The sequence below is a fragment of the Microcaecilia unicolor genome, chromosome 3, assembly GCF_901765095.1.
Source record: "Microcaecilia unicolor chromosome 3, aMicUni1.1, whole genome shotgun sequence".
Lineage (NCBI taxonomy): Eukaryota > Metazoa > Chordata > Amphibia > Gymnophiona > Siphonopidae > Microcaecilia > Microcaecilia unicolor.
In genome coordinates this window covers 506,926,420-506,940,817 of record NC_044033.1, presented here as the reverse complement: position 1 = coordinate 506,940,817, position 14,398 = coordinate 506,926,420, and the positions used below count along the sequence as shown (strand labels likewise).

The 14,398-nt window shown below is 41.7% G+C and overlaps 1 protein-coding gene across 1 annotated transcript in view; it reads left to right on the top strand.

The window, feature by feature from the left end:
- Positions 1-14,398, top strand: part of CFAP206 (cilia and flagella associated protein 206) — a 109,695-nt gene that overhangs the window by 14,625 nt on the left and 80,672 nt on the right. Inside the window, exons 4-5 of the mRNA XM_030199112.1 lie at positions 6,579-6,669; positions 7,668-7,856. Coding sequence (XP_030054972.1) covers positions 6,579-6,669; positions 7,668-7,856 — 280 coding nt within the window. The remainder of the gene's footprint in view (positions 1-6,578; positions 6,670-7,667; positions 7,857-14,398) is intronic.

Here is a 14,398-nt window from a genome sequence, read left to right as displayed (position 1 = left end):
GAAAAGATTTTTCTTTCTCTGGAGTTCCCCATTTATTTTATATATTACATATAGGTATATATTTTTTCTTTTTCTTTGAAAAAAAAAACTGAGTTCACCCTGGCTGACTGACTGTTTGCCATGATGGACGCAGTCACTGGTTTCAGAAGATGCCCTCGGGGCTAGAAAATGTCCATCACAGACACCATTTGCTACAGATGCCTGGGGCTGCATCCTGATGTCCCAGATTGCACCCATAATCTGCGAATGACCCATGGGGGAAGTCATATATTAGTGGCCAAGCATGTGAGAAGTAATAACACAGCTGCACTAACTGCATTGACATTGACAGATATGTCCCAACCCATTGAAAGACCTTGTAAAGCAGCCCCTTTATCCTAACTATGGTCATAGAATATCATGGTCAATGATATTGAAAGTAGCTACTAATCTTTTACATAACATAGTAGATGACGACAGAAAAAGACCTGCACGGTCCATCTAGTCTGCCCAACAAGATAAACTCATATGTGCTACTTCTTGTGTATACCTTACCTTGATTTGTATCTGCCATTTTCAGGACACAGACCGTAGAAGTCTTGCCCAGAACTAGCCCCATTTTCAGGACACAGACCGTAGAAGTCTTGCCCAGAACTAGCCCCATTTCCAGGACACAGACCGTAGAAGTCTTGCCCAGAACTAGCCCCATTTTCAGGACACAGACCGTAGTAGTCTTGCCCAGAACTAGCCCCATTTTCAGGACACAGACCGTAGAAGTCTTGCCCAGAACTAGCCCCATTTTCAGGACACGGGGCTAGTTCTCGGCAAGACTTCTACAGTATGTGTCCTGAAAATGGGGCTAGTTCTGGGCAAGACTTCTACGGTCTGTGTCCTGGAAATGGGGCTAGTTCTCGGCAAGACTTCTACAGTCTATTTCCAGGACACAGACCGTAGAAGTCTTGCCCAGAACTAGCCCCATTTTCAGGACACAGACCGTAGAAGTCTTGCCCAGAACTAGCCCCACCACCCAAACACCAGCGGCTAAGCTTCTGAGGATCCATTCCTTCTGCACAGGATTCATTTATGTTTATCCCACACATGCTTGAATTCCGCTACCGTTTTCATCTCCACCACATCCCGCGGGAGGGCATTCCAAGTATCTACCACTCTCTCCGTGAAAAAATACTTCCTGACATTCTTCTTGAGTCTGCCCCCCTTCACTCTCATATCATGTCCTCTCGTTCTACCGCCCTCCCATCTCCGGAAAAGGTTTGTTTGTGGATTAATACCTTTCAAATATTTGAATGTCTGTATCATATCACCCCTGTTTCTCCTTTCCTCCAGGGTATACATGTTCAGGTCCGCAAGTCTCTCCTCATACGTCTTGTAACGCAAATCTCGTACCATTCTCGTAGCTTTTCTTTGCACCGCTTCCATTTTTTTTACATCCTTAGCATCATCCTTAGCTACTAATCTTTTACTACATCTGATTTAAATAACTAGCAGTACAGGTAACTACAGGGATCAGAAATGTGAAATAAAAAACACAGCCAAACAGTTGACATATCGAGAAAAAGAAGTCAGAAATCACTTAGCAATAATGGATCACACCATGTGTAGGTAGTTGACTTTTATGCTCCAAGCAATACTTCTAGAAAAGGTGTGATCATATTAATTTAGGGCACATTACCGTTCAACATCAATGACTCACTGTATATTTTTAATTTTAATTTTCTGAACGCATTCAAAAGGAATTAACTTATGAATAACATGGCTCATGGATTGTTTTCTAACTCCTCCATGTGTACGTGGGTTTGTGTATAACTGTTTTCTCTATGTGTCTGTCACACAGATGAGAGGAGTAGGGGTAGTTTTGGGGGTGGGATAGGTGTGGGGGAGGTTGTTTTGAGGGTGGGGGTTGGGGTAGTTTTGGGGTTAAGAATTAGTGGGCAGTGGTTGGAAATGTTGGGAAGTGAGGGTGGTTGTGAAGGTTAGTTTTGGGAGTGAGGATGGTTGGCTTGATGAGGTGGCTGTGGGTGTGATTTTGGGGGTGGAGGTAGGTGGGAGATGATGGGGTAGGGGTAAATGGATAGTTGCTGATGTAATTGTGCTAGTTAGGTTTGGGAGGTAGGAAGTAATTTTGGGAGTGAGGGTAGTTGGAGGTGATAGGGTAGAATGGGAGTAGTTGAGAGTGATGGGGTGGTAAAGAGGTGGAGTAGTGCTGAGGGTCAGGATAGTGGGGGATAAGGATAGTTTTGGGGTATAGTATGTGGGTAGTTTTAGGGGTGATGTAGTTAGGGGTTTAGATAGAGTTGTAGTTGTGGGGTAGTTTTAGGGGGCAGTGGTGGTTGGGGTGATGGGATATTTGTGGGGGTAGTTTTCAGGGTGAGGGTAGGTAGAAGCGATAGAGTAGTTGTGGTATTTTTCACTTTCAGCGTATTTTTCTGGCGTTCAGAAGAATTGGGAGAAACAGCGTCAAGTTATAATGGCTGCCGGGTGTAGTGAACTTACCCGACGGCCCCGAGATAAGCTTGCTTTAGATATTAAGTATTCTAGCTTACAATCTATTCATTTATATGTCATGGACATTAGGTATTTCTATGAGATATTGAGTATTTTACTTTTGTAAGTAAGTGCTCTCCATAGGTGTGGGGACATAAGAAATTTCCGCTGTTTAAATTTCCATTGAGTTTTCTCACTGCCTACAATGTATGGTTTATGTGTGAGCACAAGTACATATATAAAACATTTGGAGCATAAGGTGTGCTTATATATATACAAAATTTAAATTTAAATATTAAAAAAAGGAGAATGTCAATGACTAAGAAACTTATCCACCCTCTAAAGAGTAGCCTTTTACCTTAGGGTTGGCACTGTGCTTGGGTGAGTTATTACTCTGAGAATTTCTCCAGCTGTTTTTTGGAAATGTTTAATGCTCTTTACATCTTCATATACATACATTGTCCTCAGTTGATTTGGTATTGTGGAAATTGCTTTATATGTCCTCTATGATGTTTGGTACTTAGTACCCTGGTCTGTAATTACTATCAAGCTCTAATAGACCTGGCCATTACATCTGAAGCTGTCATAGAGGCTGGTAATATTTGTATTCACCTTTTTGGGGGGTGGGAGGGGGTCATCCCTGATTCCCTTCAGTGGTCATCTAGTCATTTAGGGCACCTTTTTGTACCTTATTCATTCTAAAAACAAATCTAAATGAAAACGTTGACATTTCAGCCCTAGATGTTTTCGTTTTGTTCCATTATGGCTGTAAAATGTCCAAGAGTTAGGAACGCTCTAATCCCGCTCCCAAAATGCCCCTGACATGCCCCCTCGTGATTTGGACGAAATGCAGTTAAATTGCTGTTTTGGACGTTTTTATGAGAAAAACGTCCAAATGCTGCTTTATGTCACTTTTTTAAAGACATTTTTCTCATTCGAAAATGAGCCCCATAGTAAGGTACCTCCTTATTCTGAAATTGAATATTGGTGTCACAAAACGCCTAGCCACTCACCTGGGGTTACCCCGCAGCTACTTAGAGGGTCTGTCCCCAGCACAGCTCAGGTCCACCTGCACCTGCCACTTGTGCTTTACACTAGCACCCTCCTCCCACTACCTGGGTCACAACCGCCTCTGGGCGAGTTTCCCGCTCTCAAATTATCCCCAGTGATTTCTAGGTTACTGGGGCCACACGCCCAGTGTTCCCTCAGTTCCCAGAAAGCACTCACAGACCCAACACACAAACCACCAGGATTCTTTTATCAGTTCAGACAGGCAGAACAAACAAACAATTGTGTTTATTGTCACACTGTAACAATGAACAAAAATATGCAAGTAGCAAACAGTAACAAGTAACTGAAAAATCGATCAATTCGAAAACTAACTAAAAAATCTATATACTGTCCAAACAGTACCCGGGATGATCAGGTCACAGAGCCTTAGCAAAAGGATCTGTCTCTTCCTTCTTCCAGGCTAAGACTGAAGCAACAATCAGCATCTGCTGGGTAATTTTCAAAACTCCAGGCCAATCAGAGCCCAGAACACAACTTTCAAATAAAAACTGGGAGAAATACATTTCAGAACATAATGCAGGAAAATTTCCAATACATTTTATATGCTTAAAACACCCTGTTTCTTCACAATTGGGTTGTTCTATTGCTAAGAGTAGCAAATCTCCTGGACCGGATGGTATTCATCCTAGAGTGCTGATTGAACTAAAAATTGAGCTTGTGAAGCTACTGTTAGTGATATGCAATTTATCCTTAAAATTGAGCTTGTTACCGGAAGATAGGAGGGTGGCCAATGTAACGCTGATTTTTTAAAAAGGTTCCAGGGGAGATCCAGGAAATTATAGACCGGTGAATCTGACATCGGTGCCGGGGAAAATGGTAGAGGCTATTATTAAAAACAAAATTACAGAGCACATCCAAGGACATGGATTACTGAGACCAAGTCAGCACGGCTTTAGTGTGGGGAAATATTGCCTGACCAATTTACTTCAATTCTTTCAAGGAGTAAACAAACATGTGGACAAAGGGGAGCCAGTTGATATTGTGTATCTGGATTTTCAAAAGGCGTTTGACAAGGTACCTCATGAAAGGCTGCAGAGGAAATTGGAGGGTCATGGGATAGGAGGAAATGTCCTATTGTGGATTAAAAACTGGTTGAAGGATAGGAAACAGAGAGTGGGGTTAAATGAGCAGTATTCACAATGGAGAAGGGTAGTTAGTGGTGTTCCTCAGGGGTCTGTGCTAGGACCACTGCTTTTTAACATATTTATAAATGATTTAGAGATGGAAGTAACTAGCGAGGTAATTAAATTTGCTGATGACACAAAGTTATTCAAAGGCGTTAACTCGCGACAGGATTGTGAAAAATTACAGAAGGAACTTACGAGACTGGGAGACTGGGCGGCTAAATGGCAGATGACGTTTAATGTGAGCAAGTGCAAGGTGATGCATGTGGGAAAAAAGAACCCGAATTATAGCTACGTCATGCAAGGTTCCACGTTAGGAGTCACGGACCAAGAAAGGAATCTGGGTGTCGTCGTTGATAATACACTAAAACCTTCTGCTCAGTGTGCTGCTGCAGCTAGGAAAGCGAATAGAATGTTGGGGATTATTAGGAAAGGTATGGAAAACAGGTGTGAGGATGTTATAATGCCGTTGTATCGCTCCATGGTGTGACTGCACCTCGAGTATTGTGTTCAATTCTGGTCGCCGCATCTCAAGAAAGATATAGTAGAATTGGAAAAGGTGCAGCGAAGGGCAACTAAAATGATAGCGGGGATGGGACGACTTCCCTATGAAGAAAGACTAAGGAGGCTAGGGCTATACAGCTTGGAGAAGAGACGGCTGAGGGGAGACATGATAGAGGTATATAAAATAATGAGTGGAGTGGAACAGGTGGATGTGAAGCGTCTGTTCACGCTTTCCAAAAATACTAGGACTAGGGGGGCATGCGATGAAATTACAGTGTAGTAAATTTAAAACAAATCAGAGAAAATATTTCTTCACCCAGAGACCCTAGCAGCAGCCCAGCTGTCCCTCACCCTTAAGAAAAGTCCCTTTCTAACTAGGCTGGGCCACCCCACCTTGAGCACTGGCCCCACCCCAGGAGGAAGTGTGCCAGCAGGGGTGGAGCCCATACCTGGAAGTTTAAAAGACAGAGCCAGGCTGACGTTGGAGAGGCCCAGGGAGGGAAAATTTGAATCCCCACTGTATTCTGCTGAAGTCCCTGTTCCATAATCGTGACCTGGTTGAGGTAAGCTATTTGCTACTACTGAACTAAATATTGCAAGTTTTGCTTTGAGGTCTGGCTGAAACCCAGACCTTGACCTCTGAGGATAATCAAAAACTATAGGCTGTATTTGTGGTGTGACAAGCCCAGCAGTCACAAACTGTGATAGGCCTGTTTCTAGAGGCCTGCTTAATAACTGCGTTTCCTGAATCACAGACATTTACCCACGCTATGTCTCAGGCCCTGTGAAGAAACAGGCCCCGGGATTCCTTTAAATAAATACTTATTTTGTGTTCATCTCTTTTGTCCAGCTGTGTTATTTCACCGGCCCACTCCCAACCCTTGCTCGGGGTATCACAGGCCCCTATGAGAACAGTTTAAATGTTTGAGTTTTTAAAATATGAAAAAGAAGTCATACCCCCAACATTTCTTCACAAGGTTAGATGTGTTGGATTCCTGAAATATTTGAGAAGGTAAGCTAAAAATCCAAAAAATATTTTTAAAAATAGTTCCAAATTTTTTTACTGGACTCTTCTAGGATACATTTGGGGTTTTTCTCAGCTAATTCTGCTTTTACACAAAAAACTGTAGCAAGGATTGAATGTGCAAGATCACAAAACAGCAGTTAAACCATATTTAGGGAGTCTTTTACAAAGGCGCGCTAGCGTTTTTAAGCTTGCACTGAACGCTAGAGACAACAAGCATTTAGCGCGTGCTTATATTCAGCAAGTGCAAAAAACGCTAGCACGCCTTTGTAAAAGGACCCCTTAGAAAAGCTACCATTGGAGTGACTTTGCTTGCTTTTGATATTTATAAGACATGTTGATAGTAATTAAGTCTATGATTTCTTTTTTCTTAGCTCTGTGTCGATAGACTGCTTGACACAAGAAATCCATCTCTGGACACAATAAAGATGCAAATTTACTTTGATATGAATTATACCAACAGAGGTAATCTACTCTCATCAAATGTATTTAAAATACTTTTCTTTAGCACTGTAAAATTTCTTACAATAAGTTTTGTAAATATGACATATGTTTTCTGGGTGCTGCTTTTTTAAGGCTTATGATGGCAGGGTAGGAAGTTGGGAGTGGGGTTATGTTACGATAAAATATATCACCCCAGTTACTGATACTAGTATGTTAATTGTACAAGTTGGGATTTGTAAATTTGTTCTGTTGAACTCGGTGTTGGTGATAAAAATATAAATATGGAAAAAAATCACATTAAAATCATTTGGGGATCTCTATGGCAACCTGTGTTTTAGAATTCCAAAACAAAAAGGGGTGGGGTTTGGGGCAGGGCTATGCAAATCAAGTGAGGTTAAGGATGGGGTTATGCAAAAGGGATGGGGCTGTTACATCACATATGGTGACATCATCAATGGGGGCAGGAAATGGGTGGACATGGGTGGGAATTAGACCAGAAGTGGGTGGGACTTGGGCATGTCCTCGATTCTGATTGGCTGTTGGGACTGGAAGTGGGTGTGGCCACCTGTCAAAAATGCTAATTACCTTTGTCGGTGAGATATACTACTGTTTTATTTTCATTTTTAACTTGTCTCTCTCTTGAAATACTATTGAGAATTTTATACTCCTTCCCTATGTTTAACTTCTTTTGAAAGTTAAGTACAGAAAAGACACTTTAAAGGGCCAGCATAAAAAATGTCATTGTTAGGTCCTATCTCTCATTCCTGTTAGTATGTTTTGGTATTGTTATCCTATCCTATATTTTACATAATGTGCATAATGCATTAACATTTTTGGGATTATTTTTTGCAATCCTTGTAAAAGACTAAAATGAATAAAGTGTAAAATGGGTGAATATATATTTTTTTCTACAGCTGTATAGTTGTGCCTTTCTGTGAAAGTACTGTACTCTCACTTACCTTGGTGATAACTCTATATTTGTATTTCTATCCTCACACGTATATGTTGCTGTTGTCCAGGTGATTTTCTTGTGGAGCACCATCATATCCTGGAATCAAGGCTGGCCCCTGTGAGTAGAGAAATCACAGACAGCCGTGCTCGTACTCGTGAAGAGTTGGAAAGTCTGTACCGGAAAATCGTCAGCTATGTATTGTTGCGTTCAGGGCTTGGTGCCCCAACAGATATTAAGGTCGTCAGAGAGGCAACAGGTTAGGAAAGGAACTAGTTTTTGCAGTGTATATATTTAATATGCCATCCTTTAGATGGGGTCGATTTAATAACATCAAATTCTTCACTGGTTCTTTTATTTTCTTTCTAAATTTATAAGTTTCGTATTCACTATATATGAATTTATCACTTATCTTTTCAATTTTTCAAGGTTTGTCGGACCCAGGGGATCAACTGCCCGACATGCACGTTTCGCCCATAATGGGCTGTCTCAAGGACATTCCCCTGCAATATAGATAAAGAGTTCATTAATAGTCTCCCCAAATATTGGTAGTAAGCCTACATTCAGAGAGTACCCAAAGAACTAAAGATAAACTCACCCCGTGTGAGTTTTTATCTATATCTATATTGCAGGGGAATGTCCTTGAGACAGCCCATTATGGGCGAAACGTGCATGTCGGGCAGTTGATCCCCTGGGTCCGACAAACCTTGAAAAATTGAAAAGATAAGTGATAAATTCATATATAGTGAATGCGAAACTTATAAATTTAGAAAGAAAATAAAAGAACCAGTGAAGAATTTGATGTTATTAAATCGACCCCATCTAAAGGATGGCGATTTACATCACTGAGGTTCACGAAAAAAATATATATGATTAACTTTTGCTGTTGAAGTATTCATGCTATAAATCGTGTTGGTGTAAAAAAGATTGTACTACTTTTAAAGATTAAGTGGGTATAAAGAAAATTTAAACTGGATTATATTACTATCTATTGCTATCTGTTGACAGTCCGGTTTATAAAGATCAAAAATTTGCTCTTGCCTGCTGTGGAGTGTTATATTTAATAAGCAGCATTAACTATATACAAATACAAAATGTGAACTCTCACAGCAGTTCAAGGGCTGAGAAAGCGTTTATTGTTCTAAGACACCTACTATGTCTTTGCTTTCAACAAGTTTCACTGTTTTGTCTCTGGTACCTAGGTGTTCAGCCCAGTCAGAACCTTTCCCAGCTCTTTTCTTGTCGTTCAAGATCCTTAGAAAGTTTCAAAGCCTAGAGCCAGAATTGTTTTGCGGGACTTGTTCCTTGCTTGTACTGTTACAGTTTTAAACTTACAAAAATAATAACTTTTTTTTAAACAGCTTCTGTTCCCTTTTTACATTGTCTGACCCGCAGAAAGTAACACACAAGAGGAAGCACGGCTAGCCAACGACTGGCCCCGTAACCAGAACCTTTTTTTGTCTCCAGAACTCTCTTATAACATGGCCTTCCACATAAGTTTTGTAAAGAGTACCCAGAAGTGTGATCCCTTCGTCCTGGCACTGTGATCTTTTCATAGCTAATTCGCCCAATAGTGACTCAAGCAGGAGAACAGAATCTTGCTTTGTAAGGTGGAAGTGAACAGTCAGTGAGGGAGTACAGGGGAGACAGATGAGCCCCCAGATACAGCACCAGGCCTTTCTCCCCTGTACTCCCCCACTGACTGTACCCTTCCAGCTTAATAAGCAAGCACACTGTGCTGTTTTTGTGGAGTGCCTTCCCATGCAGATTTATTTCTTTATTTTGTTCATAATTTTTGTTTTGTTTAAATCCCTATTATTTTTTTAGGATTTTTCAGCCTATTTAAGTGCTCTTTGTTTTTCGGTGTGGCTTCCGGATTTAGGCCACAGTCCCAACCTCAATTTGAACATTGCCCCTTTCCGAGGGTTCAAGATTGAGAAGTTTAATTTGCCGAGATTCTTTTTTCAATGTCACAGAAGACCCCCAGTGGTTTCAAGAGGTGAGCCCAATGTAATAGGGTGATTTCTCTCCCTGACCCGCACTCTTGGTGCATCGGGTGCCTTGGGACAGATCACGACCCCTCTGATTCTGATCTCTGTTTAAAAATGCAGGTGAGAGGGTGCAACTGGCTCAAAGAGAGCAACTTTTTGGCTCCTCAAAGACCAGTAAGGAAGATTTAAAACAGAAGAGCGAGAGTAAAAATTAAGAAGTACGACGTCCTTTTTTTTTTTTTTTACTCATCAGAGACGTCCTTTTTTTTTTAGTGAAGGACGTCCATAAAGGACGCCCTTGGCATGCGCAGAGCAGCCAGCATAACACTTGGCTGCTCTGCGCATGCTCGACCGGCCGACTGGCCGACTGTTTTCCGAGGAAATAGAGAATGCAAGTGAGCTACAACGAGCAGCTCATTTGCATTCCATTTCCTTGATGCATGGCCGTTCCCTACCGATTCGCTATGGAATCGGTAAGGGAACGGCTCTTCCAAGGACTTTAGTGCATCTAGCCCTGAGTCGGGCAAAAACCTCTTGGAAAAGGCACAGAAAAAACAGCACAGTGACTTCACGTCTGTCACATCGCTCTCCACATGATGGCAGCGTATACACAACCATATAACACTATAATTTTTTTTTTCATATACTACAGTGCCCCTGACGAAGCCCTTATGTGGGTGAAAACAATGCCTGTGTCGGGCATCATCTTGGTTTCAGTATCATCAATAAAGATTTCTTTGTTTTTTCTCATGATCTACTTGGTTTATTCCTAAAATTAATAAAAATACAGAGGGCAAAATGGTAGGAACCACAAAAAAAATGTGAAAGGTGAAAATTAAGTCAATTATATAAGCCAATATCCAAACCTTTCAAATGTTGGCATAGTTCCACTTATCTGAAAAGAAGTTAATGCTTCTTTTTGCCAATAACGACTAGAAATATTAAGACTTTATCAGTTCCTGACACGATTTCACAATATAGCTGTATCAGAGGAAGGGAACCACCACCTCTCACCAGCTCGGCTTTCATAAGTACATAAGCACCGCCATACTGGGAAAAGACCAAGGGTCAATCAAGCCCAGCATCCTGTCTCCGACAGTGGCCAATCCAGGCTTCAAGAACCCAGCAACCCCCCCCCCCCCCCAAAAAAAAAAAAAAAAGATTAATAATGTTCAATGGACTTTTCCCTCAGGAATCTGTCCAAACCCCCTTTAAATTCCGTAAGGCCAGCTGCTGTCACTACATTCTCCAGCAACGAGTTCCAGAGTCTAACTACACGCTGAGTAAAGAAAAACTTTCTCCTATTTGTTTTAAATCTACCATATTCTGGCTTCATCTTGTGTCCCCTGGTTTTGTTGTTGTTTGAAAGTGTAAATAAATGCTTCACATCTGTCTGCTCTACTCCGCTCATTATCTTGTAGACTTCTATCATATCACCCCTCAGCTGCCTTTTCTCGAAGCTGAAGAGCCCTAACCTTCTCAGCCTTTCCTCATAGGGAAGTCGTTCCATTCCCTTTATCATTTTCGTCGCCCTTCTCTGCACCTTTTCTAATTCCTTTATATCTTTTTTGAGATGCGGCGACCAGAATTGGACACAATACTTGAGGTGCGGTCGCACAGTGGAGCGATACAACGGCATTATAACATCCTCGTGTTTGTTTTCTATCCCTTTCCTAATAATACTCAACATTCTGTGTGCTTCCTTAGCTGCGGCAGCACACTGGGCAGACGTTTTTAACGTCTTATCAACGATGACTCCCAGATCCCTTTCTAGGTCCATTACTCCTAATGCAGTACCTTGCATGACATGGCTGTAATTCGGATTCCTCTTACCCACATGCATCACTTTGCACTTGTCAACATTGAACTTCATCTGCCACTTGGAAGCCCAATCCCCCAGTCTTGCGAGGTCCTCCTGGAATCTTTCACACTCCTCCTGCGACTTGACGACCCTGAATAATTTTGTGTCATCTGCGAATTTAATTACCTCACTAGTTAATCCCATCTCTAGGTCATTTATAAATATGTTAAAAAGCAGTGGTCCCAACACAGACCCCTGTGGGACCCCACTAACTACCCTTCTCCACTGAGAATACTGACCATTCAACCCTACTCTTTGCTTCCTATCTTTCAACCAGCTCTTAATCCATAGTAATACCCTACCTCCGATCCCATGACTCTCCAGTTTCCTCAGGAGTCTTTCATGAGGCACTTTGTCAAACGCCTTTTGAAAATCCAGATACACAATATCCACCGGCTCACCATTGTCCACATGTTTGTTCACCCCCTCAAAAAAATGCAGTAGATTGGTGAGGCAAGACTTCCCTTCACTAAATCCGTGCTGACTTTTGTCTCATCAGCCCATGTTTTTGTACGTGCGCTGTAATTTTATTCTTGATAATAGCCTCTACCATTTTGCCCGGTACCGACGTCAGACTCACCGGTCTATAATTTCCCGGATCTCCTCTAGAACCCTTTTTAAAAATCGGCGTAACATTGGCTACCCTCCAGACTTCCGGTACCACACTCGATTTTAGGGATAGATTGCATATTACTAACAGTAGCTCTACAAGTTCATTTTTCAGTTCTATTAATACTCTGGGATGAATACCATCAGGTCCTGGCGATTTACTACTCTTCAGTTTGCAGAACTGACCCATTACATCCTCCAAGTTTACAGAGAATTTGTTTAGTTTCTCTGACTCGCCCGCTACAAATATGTTTTCTGGCACCGGTGTCCCTCCCAAATCCTCCTCGGTGAAGACCGAAGCAAAAAATTCATTTAATTTCTCCGCTATGGCTCGGTCTTCCCTGATCGCCCCTTTAACACCATTTTCGTCCAGCGGCCCAACCGATTCTTTAGCCGGCTTCCTGCTTTTAATGTATCTAAAAAACCTTTTACTATGCATTTTTGCTTCTAACACTAACTTTTTTTCAAAGTCCTCTTTTGCCCTCCTTATATCCGTTTTGCATTTGGCTTGGCATTCCTTATGTTTTATCTTGTTACCTTCAGTCGGTTCTCTTCTCCACTTTCTGAATGATTGTTTTTTGGTTCTAATGACTTCCTTTACCTTACTGTTTAGCCACGCCGGCTGACGTTTGGTCTTTTTTTCCCTTTTTCTAATACGCGGAATATATTTGTCCTGTACCTCCAGGATGGTGTTTTTAAACAGCATCCACGCCTGATGCAAGTTTTTTACCCTGCGAGCTGCACCTTTCGTCTTTTTTTCACCGTTTTCCTCATTTTGTCGTAATCACCTTTTCTAAAGTTAAATGCTAGTGTATTTGATTTCCTAAGTTCACTTACTTCAATGCCAATATCAAAACTGATCATATTATGATCACTGTTATCAAGCGGCCCTCGCACCGTTACCCCCTGCACCAGATCATGAGCTCCAGTAATGACCAAGTCTAGTATTTTTCCTTCTCTTGTGGGCTCCTGAACCAGCTGTTCCATGAAGCCGTCCTTGATTTCATCAAGAAATTTCACCTCCCTAGCGTGTACCGATGTTACATTAACCCAGTCTATATGTGGATAATTGAAATCACCCATTAATATTACATTGCCCAATTTATTCGCTTCCCTAATTTCCTTTGACATTGCTGCGTCCGTCTGCTCGTCCTGGCCAGGCGGACGGTAGTACACTCCTATCACCGTCCTTTTCCCCTTTTCACGTGGAATTTCAATCCACAAAGATTCCAATAGGGGTTTTGTCTCCTGCAATTTTTGCAGCCTATCCGAGTCAAGGTTCTCATTTACATACAGTTCTACCCCTCCTCCTATCCTATCCACCCTATCACTGCGATATAATTTGTAGCCCAGTATGACTGTGTCCCATTGGTTATCTTCCTTCCACCAGGTCTCAGAGATGCCAATAATATACAATTTTTCATTGTGTGCAATCATAGGCGCCCGGTATAAGAGGCTTGGAGAGGCTAAGCCTCCCCTGCTGTGCTCTGAGGGGTTTAAATTGTTGATTTACCTCCATCCTCACAGCTGGAGCTGCAGTGAAAGCCCTGTAGCCTTGTGTAACCAGTTGTAGAAATTGGTTTATGGGTTGTTTACCTTACTGCTGAGAGAGTGGGGGGGGGGGGGGGGGGGGGGTGTTGGCTGAAGGTGTCCTGGGTTGCCAGGGAGATATTTAACGAGGATGACTTCCTGACCTGCACTGAGGACAGATAGCAGCAGAATCGGATACTGGGCCAGCATGATCAGAAAAAGTCACCAGACAACAAAGGTAGAAAAGATCATTTTATTTTCATTATAGTGTTTGGAATATGTCCACTTTGAGAATCAGTTGCTCAACATTAAAAGTTTATATTTATTTACTTATTTATGGCATTTTATCCAACATTAAGCATGAATTAGGGTGTTTTGTGGCTCTACATGAGAATTGTGATGATATGATCCCTTGTTTCATATTGTTGACGGTCTGCGTTTTCCATATGGGTGGTATATTGGTGTATTAGGTTCTGCCCAGTGTAATATTTATGGTACAGTAAGGTTCTGAGTGTTTTTTTGCACAAAGTTGTTCATAGTGTTTTGCAGTTGAGCGATTGTGCTTAGAATATGCTTTGAGCAACCACTTTATTCTTTGACATATGATACATATCTAATATCTAAATTTAATAAAAGGTATTAATTGTGACTTTTATTTTTATTTATTTATTTTTTGTGTGTTATCAGACAATTATGGATTTAAGCTCCACCCCTGGCCCCACCCCTAACCCCGCCCCCTTTAACCTCCCCAAACAGTTGGGCCACCGACCGCCTATGTGTGCAATGTACTCCAGCTCTCCCATCTTATGT